The 14206-nt window shown below is 47.0% G+C and overlaps 1 protein-coding gene across 11 annotated transcripts in view; it reads right to left on the reverse strand.

The window, feature by feature from the left end:
* Positions 1-14206, reverse strand: part of MYO5C (myosin VC) — a 109500-nt gene that overhangs the window by 81326 nt on the left and 13968 nt on the right. For 9 of the 11 annotated variants that reach the window (XR_012414979.1, XR_012414978.1, XR_012414977.1 and 6 more), the window contains 6 exons: positions 13150-13315; positions 12202-12346; positions 8625-8781; positions 5668-5811; positions 4675-4756; positions 2755-2862 (listed from right to left, as the gene is read on the reverse strand). Coding sequence is in view for 8 of the 11 variants with exons in the window: in XM_005559580.5 (XP_005559637.3) it covers positions 2755-2862; positions 4675-4756; positions 5668-5811; positions 8625-8781; positions 12202-12346; positions 13150-13315 (802 nt within the window). In the remaining 3 variants the exon portion in view is untranslated. The remainder of the gene's footprint in view (positions 1-2754; positions 2863-4674; positions 4757-5667; positions 5812-8624; positions 8782-12201; positions 12347-13149; positions 13316-14206) is intronic. The other 2 variants (XM_073995816.1, XM_073995817.1) reach the window with 1 other exon arrangement.

Genomic DNA, 14206 nt, shown 5'->3' on the forward strand with positions numbered 1-14206 from the left:
GAGGACACAGTACTCCACCTCTCTACAAAACTCCAGAGGGCTTTGTCTAAAACATCTAGGTCTGTGCACAGGCTAAGTGTCCAGGGCCAGAGGGTGAGCGCCTCTCTTGCCTTGTCCGTCTTGGCCCTGGGACTGAGGAATGTGATGTGGAAATCTGTAAACATAACCTAAGTTGTGTGATACACGGGGGCAAATGGCTGCAAATTGCTGATCTCCAAAAATTAGAAAAGGTTTCATGGAAGAAGAGACGGTTTTACTCAAAGCATGGTGAGGGTTTGGAAAACTGGGAATGTAGAGAGCTAGAAGGCAGGGAGTAGCAGTTACCACACACCAGCTATGTGCTTGGCCTGGTGCTGGGGACTTTTACATACACTTCCTCGCCAGTTGTCATGAAAGGTAAGGTGTGCTGCCACTCACAGATCGAGACACCAAGTCTTGGCTGGGCACGGTGGCTCATGCCTGTAATCCCAGCACTCTGGGAGGCAGAGGCGGGTGGATCACCTGAAGTCAGGAGTTCAAGATCGGCCTGGGCAACATGGTGAAACCTCGTCTCTACTAAAAAGACAAAAATTAGCTGGGGGCGGTGGCGTGTGCCTGTAATCCCAGCTGCTCAGGAGGCTGAGGCAGGAGAATTGCTTGAGCCCCAGAGGCAGAGGTTGCAGTGAGCTGAGATTGCACCATTGCACTCCAGCCTGGGCGACAGAGCGAGACTCCGTCTCAAAAAAAGACACCAAGTCTCAGAGTGGGTACCTTAGACTCATACCAACTAGGATTTGAATTCACGTTCATTTGATCCCAAAGCCTACTCGATTTGCCCTACATTATCTTGCTGTGAGGAGGACATGATAGAGGTGAGAGACAGTAGAAGGATCAGGGAGATGACAGTGGGCAGGGCAGGGCATATCCTTCAGCCCAGCCAGAGTTTGGCCACCTGTCCCCTCCTCACGCACCGAGCCCGCGCTCCATGGAGTAGATTATACGGAGATTGAAATGACGACTATAATTATTTTCAGAAAATGTGAATCAGTGCCAAAAGTGTTTATCTTATTATTACAAAATGTTCAAATTGCCCTTCTCCTTGAAGCAGGTTTGAGGGAACAGAGTCTGATGGTGATTTTGCTTAGAAAACCATCTTGTTTTCACTTTCCATTATCCAGCTGTGATCGTCTTACCTATTCCTTCAATATATTTAACCTGAAATTCTTAGCCTTTTACATTCAGATACAGTCAACGAGGCCACAAGAATGAAAGCACTTAGAATGAATTGGTGGGAGATTTCAGCAAGAGAAATTTCAGCAAGACGTAGAAATGACTGGCTGGGCGTGGTGGCTCACACCTGTAATCCCAGCACTCTGGGAGGCCAAAGCAGATGGATCACGAGGTCAGGAGCTCGAGACCATCTTGGCCAACACGGTGAAACCCCGTCTCTACTAAAATACAAAAAATTACCCAGGCATGGTGGTGCGTGCCTGTTATCCCAGCTACTTGGGAAGCTAAGGCAGGGGAATTGCTTGAACCGGGGAGGCAGAGGTCGTGCCACTGCACTCCAGCCTGGCGACAGAGCAATATTCCGTCTCAAAAAAAAAAGAAGAGAGAAAGAAAGAAATGGCCAACGGCCTCACCCTGATCAAAAGCTTTGACTGGCAGCTTCATGTGGATGTCTAGACTCATACAGAATGGGAGAGCGAGTGCCTGTTTCTGTAAACACCATCTGGTAGGCAGCCTTTCTGAACATGAGCTCTGTGTGGGAAAAGTAAGGCGAGAAGGACTGGGAGCAACTGGCTGTGCTGTGAGAGTCGTGCCTGCTCCACCTGTGCCGGCATCCGAGCAACAGAAGATGGGGTTTTCTGTTGCTTGAAAAATGAGATGCTTGAAGACCCTGGAGTGCAAAAGCCAGTTCTACTCTGAATCCGCCGCCTAACGTTGGGTAAATCACTTCCCGTCTCTGTGCCTTACTTTCCCGCTTATAAAATGGGAGAAACAGCAGCACTGACTTCTTAGGGTGGTTGTAGGGATTGAATGAGTTCACACAGGGGTATGAAGTGCTTAGGATGGTGCCCAGCACATTGTAAGCTCCAGGTAAGTGCTGTCGTTACTGTCATCATCAGGAGACCTATGAAGGCCACAGAGGGCCAACGTTCCACTTCTGAACCGAATCGGACCTTGGCTTCACCAGTCATCCTTGTATTCAGCCTAGAAGAGCTTACAGCAGTCACATGGCTTGCAGCCCATGCCTCTGACAGTGAGCCAGGAAGGCTGAGGAAAAAAAAGGGTTAATTTCTAGCTCTTTTAAGGGAAAAGCAGTCTTGACCACTTAGTCTCCAAATACGTTCTGATGGTTTGTCCTAAAATTAGAATTGATTAGGAGCCTTCAGAACACACATATGCTGGGAATCCCCTTTTAATTTTTTTTTTGAGATGGAGTCTTGCTCTGTCGCCAGGCTGGAGTGCAGTGGTGTGATGTCGGCTCAATGCAACCCTCCGCCTCCTGAGTTCTAGGGATTCCTCTGCCTCAGCCTCCTGAGTAGCTGGGACTACAGATGCCCACCACCATGCCCGGATAATTTTTTGTATTTTTCATAGAGACTGGTTTCACCATGTTGGCCAGAATGGTCTTGATCTCCTGACCTTGTGATCCGCCCGCCTCGGCCTCCCAAAGTGTTAGGATTACAGGCATGAGCCACCATGCCTGGCCTTAATTTTTTTTTTTTAAGAGAAAATGGCTACATCCTCGGATGGGATATTTGCTCTTACCCAGTAGCGTGAAGGTCTTTTGAGTCTCTACCATTTCAGCTCGATCATTCACACCCTCAATGACAGTATTGCCTCCCATTCTCGTATAATTAAATTCTTCGGCACTCCCTGAAATCAAAAAGTAAGATTTGTTATGTCTGTAACACAGAAATTTGGACATACACATTTATCAGAAGAAGGGAAGTTCATACTTAATAAGCTGTGTCATGCACTTTACACAGTTTATTCTATTTATTCCTTAGAACTCTGCATTACAGCCAGGTGTGGAGGCTCATGCCTGTAATCCCAGTACTTTGGGAGCCTGAGGCAGGGGTTTGCTTGAACCCAGGAGTTCAAGACCAGTCTGGGCAAAAGGGCAAAACCCTAACTCTACAAAAAATTAGCTGGGCATGGTGGCACATGCCTATGATCCCAACTATTCAGGAGGCTGACGTGGGAGGATCATTCGAGCCCAGGAGTTCGAGGCTGCAGTGAACCGTGCTGGCACCACTGCACCCCAGCCTCGGTGACCCTGTCTCAAAAAAACAAAAACAAAACAACAAAAAAAGAATTCTACATTACAGACGCAGAAGCTAAGACTCAGAAAAGTGAAGTAACTTTCTCAAGTTCCCATAGCTGATGGCACGCAAGAATTTAAATGCAGGCCTAACTCTAAAGCTCATGGTTTTTGTTCCTGTACCCAACATTTTTATATAGCTTTACTGAATGTACAATAAACTGCATGATTAACACGTACAATTCGATAAACTTTTGACATGCATATACTCCTATAAAACCATTAGAACAATCAGGATGACTATATATACACACACACACACACACCCCTAATGTTTAAATAGTAGAGGATCTTTCAGAAAGCCCTTCTGCAAGTTCGCTATTCATATTCTGTTTGGTAGACAAGGCCAAGGATATTACCTTCATGTGAAATCTGCAGAAACTTAGATTCTAAGAGCACAAGCAGCTTCTCCAAAATTAGAGTGTGTGTAAGTTCAACTCCAACATACTAGACGTTATCTCCGACAATTCTCATCTACCAGCATAGCACGAACGGCTAAGGCAGGAGAGCCATGACAGCACAGGGCTCGGGGCCTTTTGTATTGAAGGACAAACAGCCCTATGCTTCAGCCATCTCTGGAATATAATCAATTATGACTACAAATAATGAATGACCTTGAGCCATCAAATTATGATAGAGGTGGTTTGTTTTAAAAAATGGGTTAACATGTCATACATGTTAGAAAAACAACTATCTATGCATGTTCAAATAAAATGGAAGGTTTGGTGATGCCGTATGTTCCAGTTGTCAGGAGGTCTTAATCAGGTGGTTCTAGCTGGAGGAGCACAAACACCCAATGAGCTTTTTTTTTTTTTTTTTTTTTTTTTTTTTTTTTTTTTTTGAGATGGAGTCTTGCTCTGTTGCCTAGGCTGGAGTGCAGTGGTGTGATCTCGGCTCACTGCAACCTCCCTCTCCCGGGTTCAAGCAATTCTTCTGCCTCAGCCTCCCAAGTAGCTGGGGCTACAGGTGTGTGCCACCACGCCCGGTTAATTTTTGTATTTTTAGTAGAGACAGGGTTTTACTACGTTGGCCAGGCTGGTCTTGAACTCCTGACCTCAGGTGATCCGCCCACCTTGGCCTCCCAAAGTGCTGGGACTACAGGTGTGAGCCACCACGCCAGTCCCAATGAGCTTTAAAAATAACCTCAGGCTTAAGAGTGCCCTCTCTCTCTAAACTCATCCCCCCAGCCCTAATCCAGCCCCTTAATTAGATGCACCAATTCTGTCCTTGAAACCAAAGAATCTTATATCTTTGGGCAAATACTTAAAAAAAAAAAAAGACATATTAGTATAAGAAGAAAGTTAACCTAGAATTTAAGCCCCCACATAAAAGAGAGACCCTTCCACACACGATCCATCACATACCCAATTTAAGATGTTTAAATTCCGACTGCTGTGCAGATGCACAAAGCTGATAGAAAATGTGGTAATTTCGTTCATTTTCCGACTGTAAGATAAAGAAATGTCCTCAAAATTACACCAAATCCTCACAAGCAAAAATGCCAAGTTTTTTTTTGTTTTTTGTTTTTTGTTTTGAGACGGAGTCTTGCTGTGCCCCAGGCTGGAGTGCAGTGGCACGATCTCGGCTCACTGCAAGCTCCGCCCCGCCGGTTTCACGCCATTCTCCTGCCTCAGCCTCCCAAGTAGCTGGGACTACAGGCGCCCGCCACCTCGCCCGAAAAATGCCATGTTTTTAACTAGAGCATCTTAGATGTCTAACCTGGATGGATAATTATCTGTCTGGGATGTGATCTGGCCAGTCCACAAGAGGCCCTTCCTCTCAGCTGAGAACTGGGTGGCCTGAGATGGCCTTCCAAGTAACGAGTAACCCAGAGAAAGTGTTATTAAATGAAAATATCCTATGGAATAGGAATGACATAACTCATCCTAGTGACATTTTTAGAAACTTCCTGCAATACAAGGTTTACTGTTGCTCTCCTGCTGGGCCAAAACGGTGAGAATTTTCTCCATTTTACTGGTAGAAAAGCCTTTCTCTTAAAACCGCCTCGATAGCTCTGATCCCATTCCCTTTCTGATAGGAAAGCCAGTCTGTCAGCTTTGTCTATTTCAAACAGTTTTTGTACTCTAGAAAGAGATACCTGCTTTTTAAACTATAAGGATTTTGTAAATCCCCCAAATTAAAAAGTCATAACCTCTTCCTACAGTCATACAACTCACCTGTACTACACCTATTCACCATCAAGTTTTAATCAACAGAAAAAAGAATCCAAACTGCAAATGAAAGGTAAGAAAACCCTAGTCTTCAATTCATAGCATAGCGTAGCCTGCCTGAGTATATATAATAAGAATGTAATTGTAAATAATGCTCAAAAAGTTGGGGAAAAATTTAATACTTACTTGAAAGACAACTCTGGATTTCTCCAGGAGGTAAGTTCTCATGTTGGCTCCTATAATTTGATTTTGTTCATCAAAACTGATTTCTGTGTATTTCCCAAACCGACTACTATTGTCATTGCGGGTGGTCTTGGCATTTCCGACGGCCTAAAAAAACATAACTCTTCTGAAATAACAACATTAAAAGATTTTTGCCTCAACGTTATTGCAGGAGTTTTTAGTCAAATGCAATTCCGTACCCGAGGGGAAGGTCTGATTGGCAGAGGGAGGTCTGGGGAAAGAAAGCAACCCCAGGCTGGCAGGGAACATGACCAGTCCCGAGCCTGCTGCTCAAACCTCTCCTCGGTCCCACTGGCAGACACTGGGGAGGACCAGAAAGAGCACAGGTTCTGATGTTTCAGGGCCCTGGGTTCTATCTTTGCTATCTGTGTAATGTCTTACAAGTTAGTTCACTGGCTAGGTGTGGTGGCTCACGCCTGTAATCCCAGCACTTCAGGAGGCTGAGGCGAGAAATTCACTTGAGGCCAGAAGTCTGAGACCAGACGAGGCAAAACAGTGAGACTCCCATCTCTACAAAACACAAAAAAATTAGCCAGGCATGGTGGCATGTGCCTGTAGTCCTAGCTACTTAGAAAGCTGAGGTGGGAGGATTGCTGGAGCCCAGGAGCTGGAGGGTGTAGTGAGCTATGATTGCAGCACTGCACTCCAGCCTGGGTAACTCAGCGAGACCCTGTCTCAAAAACAAACAAACAAAAAAGGTAGTTCATCTTTCCAGGTCTTAATTTCCCTATCTGAATATGAGAATAATAAGCAACTTACTGTTATGGACTGAATGTTTGTGTCCTCCCAAAATCCTCATGCTGGAATCCTAACCCTATGTGTCGGTATGGTAAGGTGGGCCTTTGGGAAGTAATGATGTCATGAGGATAGAGCCCCTGGGAGTGGGATTTTAATGCCTACATAACAGGGATCCCAGACACCTCTCTTGCTCTCTTTCTGCCATGTAAGGGTACCGTGAGAAGACAGCAGGCAGGCACCCAGAAGAGAGGCCTCACCAGAACCTGACCCCTGCTAGCACCCTAATCTTGGACTTCCAGCCTCCAGAACTGTGAAAAATAAATTTCTGTTGTTTATAAGCCACCTGGTCAATGACACTAAAGTATATTATACTAAAGTATATTATACTTATTATTATAACAGCAGCCCAGACTGACCAGAACACTTACAGAATTGGGAGGATTAAATGAGAGAATATGAGGTGCCTCAATTCACTCAGGCCCCAAATGCCTATGATGCTCAATTAAAAGTTCACATCTTTCATCCAACCTTTATTCCAATCCTTACTCCTTACTGCTTCCCTACTCAAGCTTTCCACTTAACCAAGAGACTGCTCCTTCTCATCCCTCCCACTCTCTGGGCAGGATTTTTGCTTTTTACTTCTGTTCTTCAATTTCATCTCTCTTCTGCCCCTCCCCACCCTCTCTTGAGCACCCTCTTTCTAGATGGACCCTGCCCAGGTCATCATGCTGCCTGTCAACATGTATTTACTGAGCACCTACTATGTGCCATGCGCTCGGTGAACCAAATAGATATAGCCCTGCCTTCAGAGTGTACAGTCTAATGGGGGAGACAAACCCTAAATATTTACACAAAATTATCCACTGGGCATTTAACTTGGCACTGGCTCTTGATAACTTTTATTTTGGGAAGGGGTCCTGCTCTGTCATCCAGGCTGGAGTGCCAGTGGTACAATCTTGGCTCACTGCAACCTCCACCTCCTGACTCAAGCAAGGTAGACTACCTCAGCCTCTTGAGTAGCTGGGACTACAGACATGTGCCACCATACCTGGCTAATTTTTTGTATTTTTGGTAGAGACGGGGTTTCATCATGTTGCCCAGGCTGATCTGGAACTTCTGAGTTCAAGAAATTCACCCACCTCAGCCTCCCAAAGTGCAGGATTATAGATGTGAGCCACTGCACCCAGCCTTGATAACTTTTCTATTGGTATCTTGGATTGTAATTTATGTTTCTAAGAAGCTTATGCCTCTGAACTATGAGCTTTGCAGTGTTTCTTAGTACCCCCTCCCCACTTATGTTTCTATTTAATTTTAAAATATTCTTACGTTAGGTTAGAAGAATCTTAACTTGGAGATTGGGTCTTACTCTTTTCCATCACTTCCCACATTAGCTACACAGTGGCTTCAACAGAGTAGATGGTCTGATAAATATTCACCGAGGATTTTGATTTGAGAAAACAGGAAGAAGAGGTCTACGAGTCTAATGTTCTTAATTATTTGCTTTGCTTCCAAATAAATTCAAATCAATCCTCTTCCCATTTTGCAGGGCAGCTGGAGTTGGCTTGCGGGGCCCTCCTCTGTCCCTTTTGGGTGCCCCTTCTTCCTTGAGGGCTGTCTCCTCACCCCTGGGCTCTGTCACGGTTGGTCTTGCCCACTCCCTGTCCCAGTCAGCAGTGTGCTGATGAACTGGCTCTTGGGGAGGGCAGGAGGAAGAGTCTTTACATGTGGCCTTTGCCAAGGCAGAAGGTATAAATTCTCCTCCCATGACTGACGTCAAACGACCAAAGGTTTATCAATCAGCTTGCAAAACTCCTGAATATTTTAACAATCAGCTCATGAAAGCTGATGCCAGCTGGTTGGAGAACACCAGTGATTTCAGTGCACCAGTGATGTTTGGTTTTCCCCTGGGATGTAAATGTAAACAGAGGACTTCTGGAATCTGATGGTAGATTTCCAGCCCAGGAGGTAGAGCAGGAGAGAGCCTTGAAAGCAGCAATTCTGTCCCCATCTCCTTCAAATCCCACCAGCAAATAGGCTTCCTGGGTCTTTCCCGCCCTCACTTCTTTAAAGGGTGGGAACTTGAATTAGCCAGGAGAGCACAGAACCCAACCAACCCCCATTTCCATCATCAACACACGGCTGCCTTCCGCAGCGGTACGCACCTCGGTGATGGGATTGGACGCCAGGACCTTGTCCTCCACGTGAGCGTTGCTGCCCGATTTGCTGACGGTGGCGAAGTACCTCATGGCATAGCGAGCTGACACTGTCTTTCCAGCACCCGACTCTCCGCTTACAATTATGGACTGGTTTCTGTTGTTTCTAAAGCAAATAAAAGAGTTTTCAAATGTTAGTTTCTTCCCATTAAAGAGGCGATGTGTGCTAATTAAGACAAATGCGGACAAGACAAAAGAGGGAAACCGTTTTGTCACTCTACTATTTTAAAATCTCAATCAAGGCTGGGCATGGTGGCTCACGCCTGTAATCCCGGCACTTTGGGAGGCTGAGGCGGGCGGATCACGAGGTCAGGAGATCGAGACCATCCTAGCTAACACAGTGAAACCCTGTCTCTACTAAAAGTACAAAAAATTAGTGGGGCGCGGTGGTGGGCGCCTGTAGTCCCAGCTACTCGGGAGGCTGAGGCAGGAGAATGGCGTGAACCCGGGGGGCGGAGCTTGCAGTGAGCCGAGATTGTGCCACTGCACTCCAGCCTGGGTGACAGAGCGAGACTGTGTCTCAAAACAAAACAAAACAAAACAAAAAAACAACTCAATCAATTTCCTTCTAGATTTTTTTTTCTATCTTTCATCCAACCTTTTACTCCAATCCCTACTCCTTACTGCTTCCCTATTCAACCTTTCCACTCAACCAAAAAACTGCTCCTTCCCATCCCTCCCAGTCTCTGGGCAGGACTTTTGCTTTTAAACTCTGTTCTTGAATTTCATCTCTCCTCTGCCCTCCCCACCCTCTCCTGACCACCCTCTTTCTAGATGGACCCTGTGCAGGTCATCATGCTGCCTGTCGACATGTATTTATTGAGTACCCCAAAATTACTGAGGGGCCCCAAGACCAACCCCAGGTTCAATGTCCCAGTAAGAGAACTCACAGGACTCAGCATACAGTCATCCTCACAGCGCAGCAAGAGGATACAGAGCAAAAGCAGCAAGGGGAAAAGGCATGTGGGGCGAGGTCCAGTGGAACCTGGGTGCAAACTTCCAGGGGTCCTCTCCCAGTCGGGTCACACAGGACACGCTCAATTCCTCCAGCAAGGAATTTGACGGCACATGTGAAATGCTGGCTGCGAGGGAAGCTCATCAGAGATGCAGTGCCCACCTTCTGCCTGGCACATGCCAACATTCCAGACTCCCAGAAGGAAAGCGGGTATTCAGCATAAAGCACATTGTTTACACAAACAGCTTGAGTTTAGGTAAAATGAGCCACTTTATCAACCAAGAAATGTCAGGAACCGTCATGAAATCAGAGGCCAGCCACGGGCCTCCTTGCAAGCAGGCCTCTAAAGATAGCAGCCTCAGGCCTTATGTCAACTCCTTTCTGCACATCCCACTTAAATATAAAAACATTTCAAGGACATTATTTTGAGAGCAATTATTCAAAAGATGCTTGGGAACATATGCGCTCTGTAAGCCAACATGCTCTGTTATATAATTTAGAGATTTTAAAAAATGCACTAAACTTTTCATGTCATAAGATCGTGACGGTGGAAGCTTCTAACGCGGCTCTGTGGATGTGGCACCGCTCACATGCCAGGTGCTGAGTGAATACAGATTCTCATTTAAGCTTCACGAAAATCCTATGACATAGATCTCTCTCTTACAGAGGAGTAAAATGGTGACCGTGGGTGGAGTGACTTGACCCAGAGCACAGAGCCACAGCCTCCCATGTGAATGCTGGAGAAGACTTTGGGTACACAGCCCTGGTCCAATATTTTTATTTCAGAGACAAGATGAAGACTCCGAGAAGGGGAATGACATGCTCAGTGTCCCTCAGGGCATAGAACAGGGCTTCGGTAATCCCAGTCCTGTTCTACAGCCCTGAGGGACACTATCTGTCTAGCATCAAATAAGGCCAACACGAGCCTGCTTTAGGCTCTGTTCTGTTACTGCAGTTACACAGACCGCCAAGGAGACACTGGCTCTTCAGGGCTGAACTGAGCACAGCCCTACAGTGCCCAAGAGCTCATCCCACTGATACCCAGACCCTAATCACCATGATACCTGGGAGACCTGCAGGGAGCCAGGGAAAAATCTCAGAACCGTGGGGGTTTTAGGGTTAGAAGGAATCTTGGTGCAGCAGAAGCTACTAATTCTCTACCCAGTATTCACTTGCATTCTCCTCTTCCTTCTTAGGGACTAGGCCCCAGTGGCCAGGCAGTGCCCCGCTGTGCATATGAAAGACTGCACATCCCAGCCTCCCTGTGTGAGTGAGGTCCTGGCCGATGAGCTGTGAGCAGAAGCGCTTTGTGGGGCTTCCGGAGAGTCTCCCTAACCTGGAGGGCTGTACCCTTCCCCTCATATGCCTTGTCACCTAGAATATGGAAGACAGAGCTGAGCACTAGCTTGTCCCTGAGGATGCCTGCCCCACCCCAGGGACAGGGAGCTGCACAGCACCGGGTCTCTGATGACTGTGAAGAAGCTCGGTCTATCCCCAGACTGCCCATTAGATGGCTATGCAGGAAAGCAGCACGTGTTCTACCTCATGGAAGCTACCACCTGCCCCCTCATTACAAGCAGCAGAACCAGGAATGGGTGCCCTCTGAGAGTCCAGCTCACGGACGAAGACATAAAGCGGAGGGAGCTCAGGAGCTGCGGCTGGGGTTAAGCAGTAAAGACTTAGGTAAAGAGTCAGCAGGTCCAGGTCCTGTGCCTCGGATTTCCCATCTGTGAAAAGTGCGCAATGAAGTCAGTCGACTTCACAGGAGTGCTGTAAGACTCAAGGGAGACCACTGTATGTGCAAGTTCTTTTGCAAACTGTAAAGGCAGCTACAAAGATAGGGTGGTGTTTTTATTCTCCATACTTTACAGATGAAGACACTGAAGCCAAAAGTGATGGTTACGGGAAAAATAAACTAGAGTTTAAACATCCAAGCACAAATCCCAGGATCTGCCTTTTACTTGCTGCCTAACCTCAGTTGGTTATTCCCTGAAACTGTTTACCACCCAGACATCTGCATCATGGGCTATTCTGAGGCCATCCCAGATGACATATGGGAATGTGTGTGTGGTGCCTCATTCGCAGGAGGCTTTCCATACATGTGCACTAGTGAAACAAGAACTCCACGGGGCCCTACAAACACCTAGCAGTGAAATCAGGATAAAACTCCCAAGTCTCCTGCACCTAAAACCTCCTGCAGATAAATCCCCTGTCATCAGATTCTGCTTCCTTGAATGGGTTAAAAAAAAAAGCTTAAACATCTCATAGCAGAGAATAAATCAACACTCCTCCAACCAAACACACTACAAGAAAAGGATCTGCTATTCCCAAACTGGTAGGACTGACTTGACTACCTTGAAGGAACAAAACCCAGGAAACTCAGTCTTGACAGGTCAGGTGCATGGAACAATCGTTTGCTATTCATTCCAGGTAGTCGGCTCGACAAAGCACCATCTCTGGCCTATCTCTTTTAATGAGCCCAACCTAGGTATCTCCCCTCCACTGTGATGGTCTGGCAAATGCAGGGAGCATTGGCAGAGCAAGGGGAAGTCCAGCTTGGCAGGAAGCTACCTGGCCATCTGCTTGTATGCCTCTTCTGCCACGGCAAATATGTGTGGGTCCATATCGCCCATGTTCTGCCCGCTGTAGGCGTGGATGATGGCATCTCCGTATATTGGCAACTGCTTGTAAGGATTCATGGCCACCAAAATGATTCCTGGGGAAAGATGTTAGATGCAGTTAAAAGATTCTTACTGCCACTGGCCTCTCCAGTTTGTTTTTTTAAGAAATCCCAGGCCGGGCGCGGTGGCTCACGCCTGTAATCCCAGCACTTTGGGAGGCCGAGACGGGCGGATCACGAGGTCAGGAGATCGAGACCATCCTGGCTAACACGGTGAAACCCCGTCTCTACTAAAAAATACAAAAAACTAGCCGGGCGAGGTGGCGGGCGCCTATAGTCCCAGCTACTTGGGAGGCTGAGGCAGGAGAATGGCGTGAACCCGGGAGGCGGAGCTTGCAGTGAGCTGAGATCCGGCCACCGCACTCCAGCCTGGGTGACAGAGCGAGACTCCGTCTCAAAAAAAAAAAAAAAAAAAAAAAGAAATCCCAGCTCTGTCATTTATTAAACCTTCTGTGTGACTTTGGGCAAGTCACTTCATGCACTGAATTAATTCCCTGCCAGTCACCTACACCCTCCGGCTGGTCTGATGGTTGGATGACAGGACAGGTGGAAATGCTCCCAAACGGAAACATTTTTGCAGTTCACAATGTAAGTAATATCATTGCCCAAAATAAGTAATAAATGTATCAAATCCGATGAGAAACCCAAACACAAGCTTTGTTACATCTCCTTTTCTCGGTAGTCCAGTCTTAGCTCTTGTTGAAGACTCTCCCCACCTAGATACTTCTTTGTACAACAAACTCTGGGTGCTCAGTATAAACATAAAACAAGCAGGAGGCTCCAGACAGCAAGCTTCCATTCCAGTGTCATTCCTTACTTCCTAGAATTGCTCTCCTTACCACTGTAGGTGTAAATGAGTTTGGATTCTGCAAAGCGGATCCTGAGGTTGTGGAGCACCGCGGGCTCATGGAGATAGCTGAGAGCCGTGAGGTCATTCTCGCCCACGAGGATGTCAGGATTCCGAAGTGGAGGCAGAGATTCTGGATTGACGGAATAATCCAGCTCCTATGGACAAAGATAAAAGTAAAGCTCTGGAAATAGAAGATTTTTGGCGTTCTGTTGAAGCACTGTTTTTATTTCCAGAGTCATCACTGACACTAAAAAGCAAATGTATGTATAGCAACAAGAAAATCTTCACAGCTGACTCCTGGAATAATGAAAAGTAGGAGCAGGGGACTAGGGCACTGGCTATGTGCACTGGGGCAAGTCACTCGCCCTCTCTGGGCCTCATTTCTCTCATCTGCAAAGAGGAGCTAGACCAGACCACGGGTCCTTAGAGCTACAGAGGCCTCAATAAGGGGTGCTGGGGAAGCTACATGGGCAGAGATCCAGGTGCCCCATTCCTGAATCTCCCACAGGGGCTCTACCTGTATGTGGTTTCAATGTTGAGGTCATGCAAGTTTTCGTTTGAAAACAAGATGCTGCAGCTAAAATGACACAATGACCTAAGGTCCCTTTAACTCTAAGGTTGTTGAGTCTCTGCTCAAAGTTGACACACTTGGTGGTGACAAATACCTAAAGGAGTCCGTGCAGGTGGTGGTCTCTCCGTGACAGGCCCCTGGTGCAGGTGTCTCCCGTCTGCAGTCGACCACATGCCCGAGGGCTCACGGCTCCCCCAGCAGGGCTGTCTATTCCTGTCACTCTCAGCCCTGGGCCAGGGAATCTTCCCAGGCTTGCTCCTCTTCTGCTAAATTTAACCTAGTATTCCTAAAGCGGCTGCCTCAGCAGAATGAAGGTGAGGCGAGCAGGTCCCGTGGCATCTGTGCCACAGACGACTGGGCCTTTCCAATGTCAGAGTATTCTAATTCCTACACTCCTGTTTCACTGCTGGGGGACGTGAAGCCCAACTAAAGCGACTTGAGCAGGTCACCCAGCATGCTTGTTTCTCTTCTACCT

Source organism: Macaca fascicularis, chromosome 7 (assembly GCF_037993035.2).
Source record: "Macaca fascicularis isolate 582-1 chromosome 7, T2T-MFA8v1.1".
NCBI lineage: Eukaryota > Metazoa > Chordata > Mammalia > Primates > Cercopithecidae > Macaca > Macaca fascicularis.